Source organism: Uloborus diversus, chromosome 7 (assembly GCF_026930045.1).
Source record: "Uloborus diversus isolate 005 chromosome 7, Udiv.v.3.1, whole genome shotgun sequence".
NCBI lineage: Eukaryota > Metazoa > Arthropoda > Arachnida > Araneae > Uloboridae > Uloborus > Uloborus diversus.
Window position 1 is genome coordinate 131,098,757 of NC_072737.1, and position 16,076 is coordinate 131,114,832.

Genomic DNA, 16,076 nt, shown 5'->3' on the forward strand with positions numbered 1-16,076 from the left:
AATAAATAAACTGAAGGTATAGTAAATTTTATTTGAAAGAACTCTTGACGTTGAATGGATAAAGAAACAATTTTTTTTATTTCTAATTTTTCAAAGGAATATTTTGAATAGTTAAAAAAAACTTAGCTGGCACGGAGAAGTTTGAAGTGCATATACTGAACTAATGGAAAGATCTGCATGAAACATATTTTATTGAAAAGAACTTTAAACATGAGCTATGTATAACAAGATAATGTAATTTGGTCGTGTAATGGGTCTTTCTCAAACAGTTATCAAAAAGGAAAAAAAAAAAAAAAACGTGGCACCATCGCCCCACGGTAAAAATTCAATTAGTTATGAATCTTAAAAAAATTGAATAAAGGCAGCGTTTATTGCAACACATTTGCTGGGAAAAAGCTATTCAAAGAGAATGCATAAATAAGAAATATTATCAAATGTCTAACATGGAGCTGTATGGACTTTTCGTCAAATATCGCCAAAATCTTCATGCTAACACTTCGTCTTATTTTTAACAAATCTCATTTTTGGCACCGAATTGTATGGATATCACCAAATGGTCTCCAAATCCGTCACCAAGCCCTACAATAGTTTAAAAACCATTCTTGGTATATCCCGATAATCTTTAAAGCGTCCTTTTCATTTTTCAGTGCTTAAAAACGTGAACAAGGAGCTATACCGATAGCTTCAAATACATTTCTCAGGGTTTCAGGGGGGGAGGGGGGAAGTCAGTTTCGACACAGAACAATGAACTGCTTTTTTGCTGTGTTATTACATGAGTTGACTCTAACTTTTGAGAGCTGCTTTTTCGCTTTGTGCTATTAAGTGGAGCTGTATACTGTCGTTAGAAGATAAAGGGCAATAACTGCCAATTTCCCATTTTTACATTTTTGTCATCTATTGAACGTTAGCTTTATTCTACAAGCTTTCTTATTTGGTTACCACTGAAAACAAATGCGAATAAAACGTCTAATTTTAATATTTCTCTATTGTTAGTGTTATTTTTTATTTTTAACATTTTTTTATGTTTTTACTTCCTTTTACATAAAAGGAAGAATTGTATTCGCGAAAAAAATTTCACTCAAAAATTGGCCTTAATTTCCATTTTGCTCACCCCCGAATGAGTGTTGAGTTTTTTTTTTTTTTTTTTTTGACCCGACCACACGTGGATATATGCCTAGGAACGTACAAACACCCGAAATATCCATTTTGACGATCCCCGAGTTAATTACAACGAGGTTTCTCGTGACGTCCGTATGTATACTAGGGTGGAGTGAAAAAATTAAGATTGGATAGAAGCTAAGTAATAGTGCGGAAAAGTTGTGTTTTTGTACACATATTTAGTCATGCAAAAGAATTTTTAAAACAAAAAATATCTTGAGGGTCCGCTTTTGCTTTGAAATTGACCATTATTGCATCAAAACTGACAAAAGTTATAAAAATTTCCTCAAAAATAGCGCGGAAAAGTTGCCTTTTGTATAGATATGTTGTCATGCAAAAACAGTTTTATGACAAATAATAACTTGAGGGTCCGCTCGCGTCTAGAAATTGATCATTATTTCATCTAAACTGACAAAAGTTGTAATAGTTTCATAAAAAATCAAAATTTGATTAAAGCTAAGTAATAGTGCTGAAAAGTTTCTTCTTGTATAGATATTTTGTCATGCAAAAGCATTTTTTATAACAAAAAATATTTTGAGGGTCAACTCGGACCTTGAAATTGACCATTATTGCATCAAAATTGATACAAATTCTAATGATTCCATTAAAGCCAAAATTTTTCCAATATGATGAAGAAGCACTTCAAAGTTGACCGTTTGCGTAAATTACATACCAAACTCAAATATTTAAATAATAAAATATACTAAATATCATATACCTTAAAATCACCCAATATCGAGTTAAAATTAAGTAACATTACAATATTTAGCATACTGAAAAAAATGTATTAAAAGTTATTCCTTTAAAAAAATTAGCTTTAATATGCATCAATTATTATTTATATAAAACTAAAAATTATAAAAAAAACTAACAAGTAAAAGCATTTTTGACGTACAAAATTCTCTGCTTGACAAATGTGACTTTGCACCAAAATGTGATTTTTACATATGATAGATTACAAAATTTTAACATAAAAGTATGAAATTATCAATCCAATTTTTTACAGTCACAGAAATTATACAGCAAAACTAAAGAAGTTACAAAATGAATTCTGAAATTGCCGTTCCTTCTCAAATTCAAACTATAATCCGCACACTACAAACAATGACGCATAGTTTGGCGGAAAAGTTGGCCTGGAGATCAGTTTTATGATTGACAATCTTCAGACTTAGTGTTATATTGCGGCATAAATTTTCTGGATTCTAATCTTACTCTAATTAATCCTTCTCTCTTGCTTACACCACAAACCGTAGACGATGCTTCTGTGACTAATTTAACGCATCGTTCCACTGCTTGAGTGTGACATGGGAGGCTATGGAAATCAAACAATTCAGAAGATACGCCATCAAACACCATTTCTTTCAAATCCTTATCTAGTATTCCACTTGTAAGTGGCGACTCCGTGTGTTCCCAATTTTGCCAATCGATGAGTTCATGGTAGTCTTCAGCATCAAAATTAAACTCTGGAATTGTAAATTTTCGCAATCCAATCGGTGTCATTGATCTTGCATTCATAATTCGACGCAAACCAAGTTCTCTGACACAGTGTCGATCATCTGTGATCATCGCTATCAATATGTTTTCCGGATTCCCGAAGTAATTATTTCGCTGAATCACGGGATCGATTACAGCTTTTAATTCAGAAGAGAGATAACGTGATTTTTTGTTTGTTTCAAAGAGGTTTTTAGAACCATCTTTGCAAGAGTGGTTAATCTTTATGGTAAACCACATTGGTGCATACACTTTCATAACATATTCTGCTAATGTGTATAAGTTCTGCGGCGGACTGTCAGTTGTCATGTACAGCCGTAAAATTCTATTTACCGTCGTTAACCAACGTGAGTGTACTAATGTTCCAGGTTCTCGTTCAGACAAATTTTCAGAGCACTGACCGCTAGCTACAGCTTTACAAACATCAAATAAGTACTGTTGATCAGTGCTCAACTCATTTCTGTTTATATTCGGAAGATTAACCTGAATTGGTTGAAACGTTACAACTGGCAACTGTTCACATCCATCCAATGCTTTACCAATGATTCCACAGAATGCGCGTGGACCTTCTGTTTTACCATCTAAGTGTTTCAAAAGATGTCGTAAGGGAAGTTCGTTAGAAGTTGCACACTAACCATTGCAACGGTTTCTTGAAATGAACTTCGAGAAGCCGTATTACACTTCCCTTTCTTCCAGTATTTACGTTGGTTCCCTCACATCCAACAGCTACCCAATTATCAACTAAAATGTTATTGCTTGTTATATAGTCAGTTATACTTCTGGTATGTTTATCGCTGTGCCACTGACTGGAGTCACACGGCTAAGGTACTTAGATCCAGGTTCTTGAAGCAAAGTAACATGCTCTTCAACTACTGTTTTACGGTATTTTTTGCCATCTAAGCTTGCAAGTTGTAACATTTTATCCTTTCTGCTATCGAAATACAAAGCACGAAGACTCTCGAAGTTTCCGTCTCTTGTACCAGTACCTTTCTCCTTTTCTTCTGTTTCTCTCGAATGATTTAGCTGCGATCAATCACGCATGAAGAATCTTGTTCTGTAATCAAACCCACATCTTGAAGCACAGCACTTGCTATTGATGCCGCAGCTCTATCTGAAACACCGTATCGGTCACATTCGGAGAGTTGGGTGGTAGCTTCGTGGAACATGGTGTCTCCTTCACTTTTGCTCTAAAATTTGAAGTAGAAGCCTGGAAAATTTCGTCATTTATGTCCATTTCTGATGAACTTGAAGTTGATTCTAAAATCATAGGTGTTTCACTTTCAGTTTGTTTTGCAACTTTAAAAAGGCGAGCATTGTCTTTTGATTTTCTCTCTGCCTTCCGTCGAAGTCTTTTTGTTGCAGTTAAGTCAACAGTGCTCATGATAATTTTTCTAACATTTCTCTGGTCATGAAGAAATGCCTGTTCTTCCACAGGATCTATGCGGGACTTATCACTACTACAAGAGGAAAATTTACTTTTACAAGACGAGATATCAAACAATTTTCGTTTTGCATCCTCAGCGAATGCTTTTATTTTGACCAGATGACGTTCATTTTTCTGTTTCCTTATAGATTTTAATAATTCTTTGCACTTGGTATTGTATGAACGAATGAGTTGAAGAACACGAGTGTGAGTAACTATAGGTATTGAAGATTTCCTCCACAGTTCTTCGATTTGTAAAGCTACTGCCTCTGAGACTTCAGCTACCGTGGGTTCTTTTGTTATTTCATCTGTCTTTAAATGGTTCCTAACATGCAAATAGTATTTCATCATGTCTTCATACGTGGGCAAAACTAGCTTACTCAACTCTTTGGGTATTCTAAACACAGGACACTTTAATTTAGTTCTCGTTTTAATTTTGCTACTAGTAACCATTTTCCTTACAACTCGACTAACAAATCGACACTCAATTGCTCACATACCCTCATTCGAGAAAAACAAATGTTCGATTATGTAGGTAAGGCATAATCTCAGCTAAGCAATGTGATTGCTTATTTTTTCTCAGATGACATGCAAAACAGGTGCCACATGGCTTTGGACGAATTCATTCCTCAAGCTAAGAATGAGAGGGAGGCGAAGTACCCCTATACGCAGAGACTAAAAGCAAAGGCTTTCAAGGGCCTCCCTTGAAGTAAATAAAATGCCAAGATAAAAGTGTTTTCCCTCATATAATGATATTGGAATTCTTTCATGACATTTACAGTTAATTTACGGAAAAGAGAAATGATTTATAAAAACCGTAGTTAAAAAAGTAAGATTTTCAAGAAAAAAAAGTAAAAGCAGATATTTAAAACGAAATCTAGGACATAAATATATGAATTCTAAGTTTATAGTATCAAATAACAATTTTTTAACTTATTAAATTAAGTACGGAAACAACGAAGTTGCGATTAATTCACTACAAAACAAAAGCAAGTTTTTGAAATGCAAGGTCAAAGCGACCCACAGAACTAAAAAGTAAAATTAAAATAATTTTTCCCCATTCTTTATGATACCCAGTCACAATTCTTTCCCTCCACCAAAAATTGAGCATCTAAAATAAAAATTACTTGCATTAAAAGTCGAATTTTAGGAAAAAAAGTGTAAATTTTGTAAACTTCAAGGTCAAAGCGGACCCTCAAGATGGAAAGGAAGAGCAAAAATATTTTAGCTCTTTCTTTGTGGAACCAAACCACAACTTTTCCGCGCTATTAGAAGTTGAATTTCGAAAAAAAAAATTTTTGCCTATACTTTCACTCCACCCTAATGTATGTGCGTATGTGTGTATGTACATATTTATCTAGCATAACTCAAAAACTGTGTGTCTTATAAAAGTGAAATTTGGTACGTAGACTCCTAGTGGGGTCTAGTTGTGCACCTTCCCTTTTGGTTGCATTTGGTTGTTCTTAAGGGGGTCTTTTACACCTTTTTTGGGGGAAATAATTGTTAACTTCAATGCTATCTCAGGTGGTGTTATAATTTGTCAAACACTTGGCGATATATCGCCAAGCTTTTGGCCGCCAAGTATTGTCACCAACCTGGCGAAAAATTTGGCGATTTTTTATTTTAAAGTCTGGTTTTAATTCGGCCAATGTTGGTGATATTTAAAGAGTTTACCACAGAATCACATTAAAATTGCCAATGATGAGGAAATAATTCTGTGTAAAACGTTTTTTTTTTTTTTGCTTCGGTTCGTAAGAAACTAGGGGTGAAAATATTTAGTGTTTCCTTGCTTACTCCAAGGCGCTATTATCATTAAATTGGCGTAAAAGGAAGTTATGTGATACACACATCAGCTCGTTTTTTGTTGTAGTGCACATGTTTTAGGATAACCATCAAATAGCACAGCATGATGCAATTTGTTTTTATGGCAATCATGCATAGGGGAGAAAACGTGCAATTGCTCCTCCCCCTTGATTAATAGACGCCAAAATCTAACGGTCACCAATTTACACAAATGTACGTATGAGGCAGTGAGAAGCAAAGGGATTAAATGTCAAAATTAAATATTTGAAAACAATCAGTACAAATAGTAGCAGAGCCTCTGACCTGTTTCCGTGCAGCCTACCAGGGATTTGAACTTTAAACGCGTTTTACTCAAAACTTCAAAAAGTTCACTTACATCCCTTTGCTTCTCACTGCCTCCTATGCTTTTCCAAATTTTGTTTAGATTTGCTGCAGCAGATTTTGCTCTACAGCGGCCACACAAAACCGGTCACACACTTACAGGCAGACACACAGACGGACTGACAGACGCACATTTTCCTAACACGGACAAAATTGACTCAGCACACCTCAAAATGTGAAAATCCGTCTAAATTGGCAAGTTGAAAAATTTCACGATTTTGATACTTTCTTCTGTATATACTATTAGGTATAGAAAAAAGTAATAAAAAGGAATGTGGAAATTTAGAAATTGTTCTTGAAGCTACTTGTGCATTTGATTAATAGTTATTTTCAGGTATAACTAACTGCGGTAAATGTAAAAGAATATGAGTAGAATAAGCATGAAGATCAAGTTTGTTTCTTAAAATCAGTTTTCTACTGCAGATGTTGGGTAATTCGTAATAAGTACTTACGATATTTTATTTCATGATACGGTTAAAACTGAAACACCGTAAAATCACGTAGAAAAACTAGTTACATTTAAAGATAAAGCTTAAAACTTTTTATGCTTTTAAATTAAGAAAAGAAAAACTATTGGAACGAAGCAGAACTTTGAAATCGTCTTTTTATGTTTAATTTGCCAAAATATTTGAAAGTACTTCCATTCCAGAAATGATATCCTTTGCGAACGTTTACGATGTAGTTTTATAGCGTGAACACCTGTCGCAAAAAAATCGCATTTCCAGTACACAGGTTATATTATTTTTGAATGAAATAATGTATTTTTAGAGGAGTTTCATTACAGAAAGCATTATTTTGCAGAGTCAAAAAATGCGTTCAAATATATAGCATTAGTTATTTTAATGCGAAGTGTTTTGAAAGTAGTTTTTCAAAAAAAAAAGGGGGGGGGGGTACTTTCAATTCATCGAAGTTGCAGAAGCAAAGAAACCATAGTATTTCAAAAATAATCTATTTAAACTATTGAACTTTTCTCAGCAATGAAAAACATAACACAATGATGTATCTACAGAGTGTTTCATTTCAACCTGCAAGACTTTTATTTTCGCAACCATTAATCCTAGATATATACTTCTAGTTGCAAAAATTTCAAAACCCGATGCAGAGTTAAGTTATTGAATGTTTGAAGTAAAAATAAAAATGAGTTAAAAAATACAAAATTTAATTTTTTATACGGGCCTTCGGTTTCCTAACTTATATTTAGGGAAATAATCTCCATTGAAAAATAATTCCAACTTCCAACACAAAAAGTTAGAAATTAGCACGACCAATATTCATCGAGATATGAAACGCATCGTTTTGTGAATTACTCCACTTTTCTGTCACGTCAAAAACACCTTTTGGGGGAAAATATAACAGTTAATAAGTGTTTAAAATTATATGCGTGCATTGAGTGCGGTTTTTGAAATTGTTCGAGGTTTTGTAGTGTGTTTTTGCGTATCACGGTATAATATTTGCATTTATTTATGAATAGCAATGAAAAATATTAATACTTTGATTTTCTTACTTCGACGACTTGTCATTCTTCTGAAAGAGCGATGAGTTCCAATCTCATCTTCTGTATGGTCCCTTAAAACTTTGAAATGGAATATCACCTTGAGTTTTTGTCGCACAAATGTCAATTTTTTTTGTGTCAGTAATAGGTTTTAATGGAGATTATTTCCCTAAATATGTTAGAAAACCTGGGGCCCGTATAAAAAGTTAATTTTTTTGACTCATTTTTATTTTCACTTCAAACATTCAATACCTTAACTGTACATCTGATTTTGAACATTTTTGCAATTGGAAGTATACATCTAGGACTAACGGTTGCGAAAATAAAGATCTTGCAGGTTTAAAACGGAACACCCTGTATATCTTGATAAAATGAAATTAAAGATGATAGATTATGGAATATCATTTGCATTTCTATAAATAACTTAATGGGTTTTTACATCAAAACCCCTAAACTATCATAAGCGTTTTACTCCATAAATATTTATACGGAATTACCAATGGAAAAAGCTATTATTTTGCTGCCATGACAAAAATTTAATGAAAAATAGAAATTTAATTAAAAAAATAGTGACAAAGAGTAAGGCAGAATAGTCAGTTGACAGCATTGAAAAACTTCCAATGTTCGGTTGCTTTTGCGGTTTTGGAATTTCAGCTTTTTTCCGTTTTACGTTATCTCACTTTATCCTTTTTTTATATAATGATTTAGTTGCTTTTTAGGGCTTTGGTGACCTGATCGGCACGGTGTAGAACCCGTACTGCAAGATACTGGATCAGGGGTTGCTCGACTACTGGTCCAGATCATAAAAGAGAGCTGTCTGCAAGGTCCATCCATCCGGTTAAACCACGTGTAGTAGTAAGTATGGGGGACCCTGGAGTGTGAATTATGTACAGTGCTGGCCAAATTATTAAATTAAGACTGTTTTAAAAGCAAATTCTTTATTGATTACATAACTATAGACACATTAACGAACAGTGAAATAATTATCTAATATTTAGTATGCATTCCCTTGTTCTTGATGAGTAAAAGGAGGTAAAAAATTGTTTATACTCACTATTATACATACTCACATACACATACTCACTAATTAATTACATAAAACTAACTTTAAATGTAACAGAACACACTAATAAAAAGAACTAATGAACTGTTTAAGCTGATTGAGGTTATGTTCCTGGTAAGTAGATAAATAAAGAACATAAACAAAGCAGACAGTGCTGCCACCTGCAAACATTAAATTATGCTGAAATAACGTTATAATCAGTGTACAGTATGTATTGTACTTCAACAGTAAAATAAATAGTATTTTAGTACAAATAGTGTACAAAATAAAACTCTTTAATCTAATAATTTGGCCAGCACTGTAGTCATAGAAAATAGTTCAATTTTTCTGCTTTTATTTGATTTCTTTGTTTTTGGTTGCAGTAGGGTATAGATAGTAAAACAATTGCTATCATAGATGCATCAGGGAAAATTTTATCAGGGTTCATGAAAGGGTTGCGTCGGAGATTGCAGAATACCTCGTCTTTATTCCAAAATCAGATCGAATCCGACTCCCACTCCGCAGCCCTGGTGTTTACAGGAAAAAATTATCATTGATATAATTTGTTTTTTTTTTTTTTTTTTTTTCAATTTAAAGTTAGAATTTATGTTTTCTATTTTTTAGTAACGGCAAATAAAGCAAAATTCGGAGACTTTTATTTCTTAACATAAAGATATGCACAGACCTTTTTTTTTTCTATTATGATGAAAGTTATTTCCTCAAGTGGACATTTTTATTGTTTTTTATTATTTTTTAAAGATTTTTTTTTTACTATTTTTTCTTGGCAACGGATGAAAAATAAAATCCGAGAGGTTTTATTATTATTTGGGAGAAAGAACTTAACAAACACTTTATTTTTGCTATACCGTATTTATTGCAGAAATCGTGGTACGATAAATTCTTTCCTTTTCTTTTTGAAAGAGATAAGATTTTTTTAATGAAAAAAAAACATATTAGCTGCTTTGTTTAAAAGGTGCTACTACTTTATTTGTTCGTTTATTTATTTTTTACGAATACATTTCATCAGATGAGTGAGGCATATTTTGTTTCTAGAAATCAGTTTAAGATGTTAAAATGTATCTTTAACATAGTTTGCGCTTTTAGCTAATTTAGAGAATGTTGATTAGATACTAGAAAGTCGATGTTGGTACACGGGAAAGAAGAAAGTAGGCTCGTTCAGTTTTCTAATAGACTTCATGTTGAGATAGAGATCACTCAAAAATGTGTCCCCCCCCCCTTCCTCCCACGAAGAGAGATTTTTCAAATAATGACGAAAACGTGTTCAGTATCCTTTAATTGCGTCAATCCATCAAAAATCGAAAATTTTCTCAAAACCAAGCATTTTGTTGACACATTCAGGATGTAAAAGACAGCGAAAGATCGTAACTACAGAAGATGAAGAATTTTTCTCTAAAAATTAAATCAGCTGGATCAATAAATATTACAAAAAATAATGAAAAGAATAGTAGAATAAATAAATAAAAGAAGAAAAAACACTACATACACTGTTTGACTGCGAATTGTATGTAATTTGGCAATCTGCCAAGTAAAGACTATTCCATCTGAATGAATCTAGTAGGGGAGAAGGGAAAATAACGATTGGATTTTTTTTTATGCACGCGTTTTATAATGTCACTAGTGCCTTATTTATTTATTGCATTCTCTAAAATAAAATAATGAAAAACAACAATAGTTACCATGGAAACAACAAAAAGAAAAGTAAATATTTTCATTTCGTTCAGAAACGTAAAAGCAAAACGGTAAGCTCAAAACTTTGTTGCGAATAAATAAATCAATTAATTTTTGCCGTGAAAATATAGATCGAATATACTTTAGATTAAAAATATGTTGCTGAGAGCAAATTTTCATTTTTACAAAACTAAGGCTAAATAATAGAGAGCAAAGATGCACATCTAACAAACCAACTAACACCCCTATAAAGTAATAGATACGTCCATTTCCGTCTATAAACCGGATGCTAGCCTTTCCATGTAATCGATGGTCAAACTTTTTAGTATGCTGATCTCAGTTGAATAAGAAATTATTACTGTGCATACAATTAAATACCACAAAATGTCCCATTTAATGAAGAAAACGTGCAAAAAACTTTCGGAAAATTTCGGGGGGTAAAACTATTATCATTTATCAACTACTACGATAAAACCTTTTATTTTATATTTAATTATGATTATGTTTAAATTGTTACATTACAGAAAGAGCAAATTTGTTTATCTTTTTTACTATAACAATACACAAATATTTGCGAATTACTACTAAAGTGTTTTAATAGTTACGAAGTATCAGATAAAACAGATTAAATCATTCTTTTAGAAAATTAACAGTGCATGCATATGTTAAGTTCTGGTGATAAAACACGACTACAGCATTAACAATTAATTATAAATAACAATAGTAATAATTATAATGATAAAGGCATACATCTGAGAGGAAAAATAGGGTCCCGTTTAACTTTTTAATTTTTAAAAGCTACATTTTTACACGAAAAGACAGGGTTTAATCAATTTTGAACTACTTTAGAATTTTGGAGCCAAAAATGTAGAGAAACATTTATATTCAAAGAAATGCTATTTTTACAAAAATTATTTTCATCAAAATATCTCATACCGAGAAACATTTTTGACTCCGAGCAAAAATCTGAAAATGTTTCGCTTTTCTTTTACTACGTAATGGAATAAATTTAAAATAATTAATGGAATTTTCTAAGCAATTATCAGCATAGTTAATGGCATGAAAATTTACTTACGATAAAGTTTAAGCGAAGAAGTTATATTAATTCACTTTCAAGTGCAGAGATGATGGGTGCTATGCAAAAATAAAATTATTCATTAAATATGTAACAGTAGCATATCTTTTCGCGATTTCAAGGGTTTCTTTTTATTTCTCTAATATCAATATAAACCTTTTACGAAATTGAGTTAGTAATACGTATTCGTTTTGAAAATGATTTTCTTTTTTTAGTTTAACATTTAAGATTTTCTGTTCATTTTTTCTACCATGTTTACATAGAACATGTTTTTCATTTATTAAGTGTGATGGATTTAAAAATTTTTTCTCTGGTTGAAATTATCTAAACATTTAAAGTTAAGTAGGGAAAGTCCACCTAGCTTAACCAAAGCTTGTTGTACCTGAAGATGAAATGCGGACACAAAGTAATGAACTGCAAACTATTTTTTAAAATTAAATATTAATAATTATTCGGGTTCCCTAAAGTATGCCACGATGTTTACGGTAGTAAGTAGTAAAAACAAAATAAAAATTTCAATAATTTACAAAATTCGATAAAATGACAAAAGTCTCGAATCTTTTAACGAGAGTCGAGAAAATAGTAAGCCATTTTATGGAAAGGCTAGCTAAACCTTTCCTAGGACTAACCAGCTTGCAATTTGCAAGTAGGCTCTAGGGAAGCAAGCAGGCCCTTTCAAGCAGACCTAGAGCCAGCTTGCAAACTTCAGAAGAGAAAAACATGCTCAACGTTCTGTTCACCATCTTCACAGTTACAACGCTCAATTGGCGAAATGCCAAATTTAAATAAATGTTTTTTTAAGCATCTGTGGTCAGTAAGAACTTGAGATAATTTAAAATTTGTTGAAAATAGCTGCACTTTCAATGACGCAAAATATACGGGGAAAACCTCCATTTCCACCATACATTCAATGAAACCAGATATTCTTTGTTCTTACGATAGTCTCCTCCTTAGCTATTAACATCAGGTGAGAGAACGGAATACTCATCGTTAATTCAATGCAACGCCTTGTCGCTTGTTTTTTGCAAGTTTGTCTTCTCCGGAAAAATAATTTTTAGCTTAATGAATTACTGCATTAATTACGGTAATTCCTGAGACGTTTTGCAAAGACGGAATAAAGCCTTGGATTTTGTTTCGCTAAAGGCTCTCAAAAATGAACGCGAACTTTGAATGGATGTTGACATATGAGGCAGTGAGAAGCAAAGGGGTGTAAGTGGTCATTTTCAAGTTTTGGGTAAAACGCGTTTAAAGATGAGGACCTAGGTAGTCTTTCATTGATTTTTTTTTTCAAAACCACGCTGCATAACAGCATCTACCGAGGCTACTAGTACTATCTCTTACCCCAAATCAGAGAAGTTCAATTATCATTTGTACTGATTATCTCCAAATTTTTAGTTTTGCTGCTTGCGTCCCTTTGCTGCTCACTGGCTCATATGCTGTTTTCGTGCGATTTAAATGTTATGCATTATCCAAGAAACTAAAACACACAAGAACGAATACGAATCTGTTAATAAACTCAAACATAAGTGAGTTAAGGGCTGTTAAACATGATTTAAAACTAAAATATATAAATAGTAATTGTTTGCGTAACTGACATATCGTATTAGCTGTAAATGGGGTTAGAAGCTGAGGAAGAAAAGAGTCCTTTCAAAAATTCCGGATGGTTTATTGCTTTTAAAAGAACTGACATTTCATTTCAAAGAGATGATTTTAACAGCACGTAGGAGTTTCTAGCGAAATTTGTCGTAAATCTTGTGAAGTGTACTTAACATTTGAAGCATGACATTTGTCGTAACGTTCTTAGAGTTGGAATTTGTCCTATTGAAGAGAACGCAGGTGTTATTGATTCGTTACATTTTCCCTAAAAACTAATTCGAGGAATGTATTTTCAGACGGTTTGTTGCTGAGGATTTGAGATGCATTTTTATACTTTATGTCAGTAGTAATTTTTGGAAATAAGTAAATAGCTTTATGATAGAACTCTCACATGTTTAGGCATTTTCTAGCTTCAATTGTTTATCTCAAAGTAGGGTTCTCCTTCCCCTCTACTTGTTTCACTCATGGTGATGGCAGCAATTGATAATTTTAATGCTTTTACCCATGAATATTCTGAAAACATCTAGGGGTGTCAGGACATTCCTGGACGTCATCAGGACATACTTTGGACCGGCCTCTTAAAGTTTAAAGGGGGTCAGACATGGAGGAATGGCTTCTTTTAAATGTCTTTATCCAACGGTACCAGTATTGACCTGGAAGACAATGCCAATCCGGAAGAGATTGTGTTACAGACACACAGCCACATACACAAGCACTAACTAACAAATTGCTCTTTGCAACAAATTTGAACTTCTTTGCTGTCCTCTAAATGACATTGCAAAGTGAGCTTGATACATATATATAAAACCAAAACGAGCCATCACACACCTTTTTTATTTTTGACACCCCCTTCTTATATGAGAAACCCAACCAGGCATTATTTTCTGCTTTTGACAGTTTATTTTCAAACCCTTCATCATGAAACACAATTTCACTTCTGGGTGAAAAAAATCTTTTTTTTTAACCCTTGCCTCAAGTAAAACTTTGTTTTTTTTTTTTCAGCAATGAAAGAAAGCTACTTTATCTCTATCCAGGGCTTTTACAAATCATTTTGTCAAATCAAATTAAATGTCCAATTGCAGATGAAAGGATATGGAATTTTAGGTTCACGAGAGGTTCATAGGATATGATTTTGGGTTCAGGAATGAAGAGCTTTTTGGAGTTCACTGTTTGAAGACCTTTACCATTTTTTCAAAAAAAAAAGAAACATAAAATGTGGATTTTTTGGAAAATAATGCGCGCACATAAAAAATCCCAGATTTCGTTTTTTTTCCCAGCCCAAAATAATTGAGAAACACTTATTTTAATCTAAACATAAGATTTTAATGTTGTGCAATGTTGTATGAAAAGCTTGAAAACTATACTGCGCTCGCGGAAGATATAGACCTGAAGTAAAGAAATAGACTGCCAGACAGTTTGTTAGAGTGCCACTTTTTGAGATTTTTTTCTGAAATTAAAAAAATAAAATAATAATAAAAACCAACAGTATTCTCATTTTCCGACTGATTGACATCAATTTGTTCTAGTCCAAGCCAAATACATGACTGATGTCGCAACATGGCGCATTTCTTTGTTTACATCTGGTTCATCTTTCCCTTAAACTCAGCATAGCCAATAATTTTTTTAAAGCTTTAAATGTGTACTTTTTGAAAATTTCATGGGATAAAAGTGAATAAATAAATACCTTTGTGCTTGAAAAGTAAAACAATAAATAGCAACTTTTAATGGCACAAAATTACAGATTACAGCCGTATTGATATAATCGGCAATTTAGTGCAATTAAACGTTGACATTTCTTGTTTTATGCATGGGATAGTAAATTTAAAGCACAACTAACTAACACCCATATACAGTACAACTGTGTTTCACAAGTACACAAGCTTTGGATTTCATCAGTAGGAAAAAAATGGTTAATAAAATATTTTGAGACATTAAATGCGTAAACTATATTAAATGTACACTTGAATGTAAAATAGAAAATGCTAAAAAAAATAATATAACGTTAAACTTACCAAATATGGGTAGGACAAGGACAATTGTTCTTTCATAAATCCACATTTTTTCATGTGCTCAGTTCTGTGTTTAACCATTTGATTTTCTTTTCAAAATGCATATTTAACACCATCTATGAAATGAAAAACAGTCATTTAGTGGTATAGCTTTTCACCTCATTTTATGAACAATATTTTACATTTTATAATTTTTTCATATGCTCAGCTCTGTGTTTAACAGTTTGATATTCTTTTCAAAATGCATATTTCTAACACCATCTATGAAATGAAATACAGTTAATTAATGGTATAAGGTTTCACTTCATATTTTGTACAATAATTTACATTTAATAATTTCACATTTTTTCATGTGATCAGTTCTGTATTGAACCATTTGATTTTCTTTTCAAAATGAACATTTAATATCATCATTGAAATGAAAAATAGTCATTTAATGGGATTGTTTTTCCACTCATAGTGTATATAATGTAACATTTAAAAATAAATCTCTAAAAAAACTAGTGTAATCAGGAAACGAAAGGTGTTTGTTATTGTTTTTTTCAATGCAAGAAAGGATTTAAGAATTTTCTACCATAACCATATATTTTTTTCTATTATTTAAAATGAAATTAACTTCAAACCACATTTTCTACGCTCTATTTCAGTTATTAACACATATGCTGTTTTTCCAAATAGCTAATATTTTTCAAATTCTATAAGTATTATTTAAAGTATTAAATTATCATTGAATAAAATTTTACCTTTTATTTCACTGAAAAAATTGTGATTAGCATAAGAAATAGTCTGCATTTAACATCATCTATGAAATGAAAATCAGTATTTTAGTGATTTTTTTCATCTACAAGTTCATTTAATGCAATATTAATTAATACATAAAATTATCTTTTAAAAATTAGTGTAATGATGCAAGAAAA

At 32.1% G+C, this 16,076-nt stretch overlaps 1 protein-coding gene across 3 annotated transcripts in view; it reads right to left on the reverse strand.

Moving 5' to 3' along the window:
- Positions 1-16,076, reverse strand: part of LOC129226097 (endothelial cell-selective adhesion molecule-like) — a 132,665-nt gene that overhangs the window by 49,262 nt on the left and 67,327 nt on the right. For all 3 annotated transcript variants that reach the window (XM_054860691.1, XM_054860690.1, XM_054860692.1), the window contains one exon: positions 15,163-15,275. In XM_054860691.1, coding sequence (XP_054716666.1) covers positions 15,163-15,208 — 46 coding nt within the window. In that variant the 5' untranslated portion in view covers positions 15,209-15,275. The remainder of the gene's footprint in view (positions 1-15,162; positions 15,276-16,076) is intronic.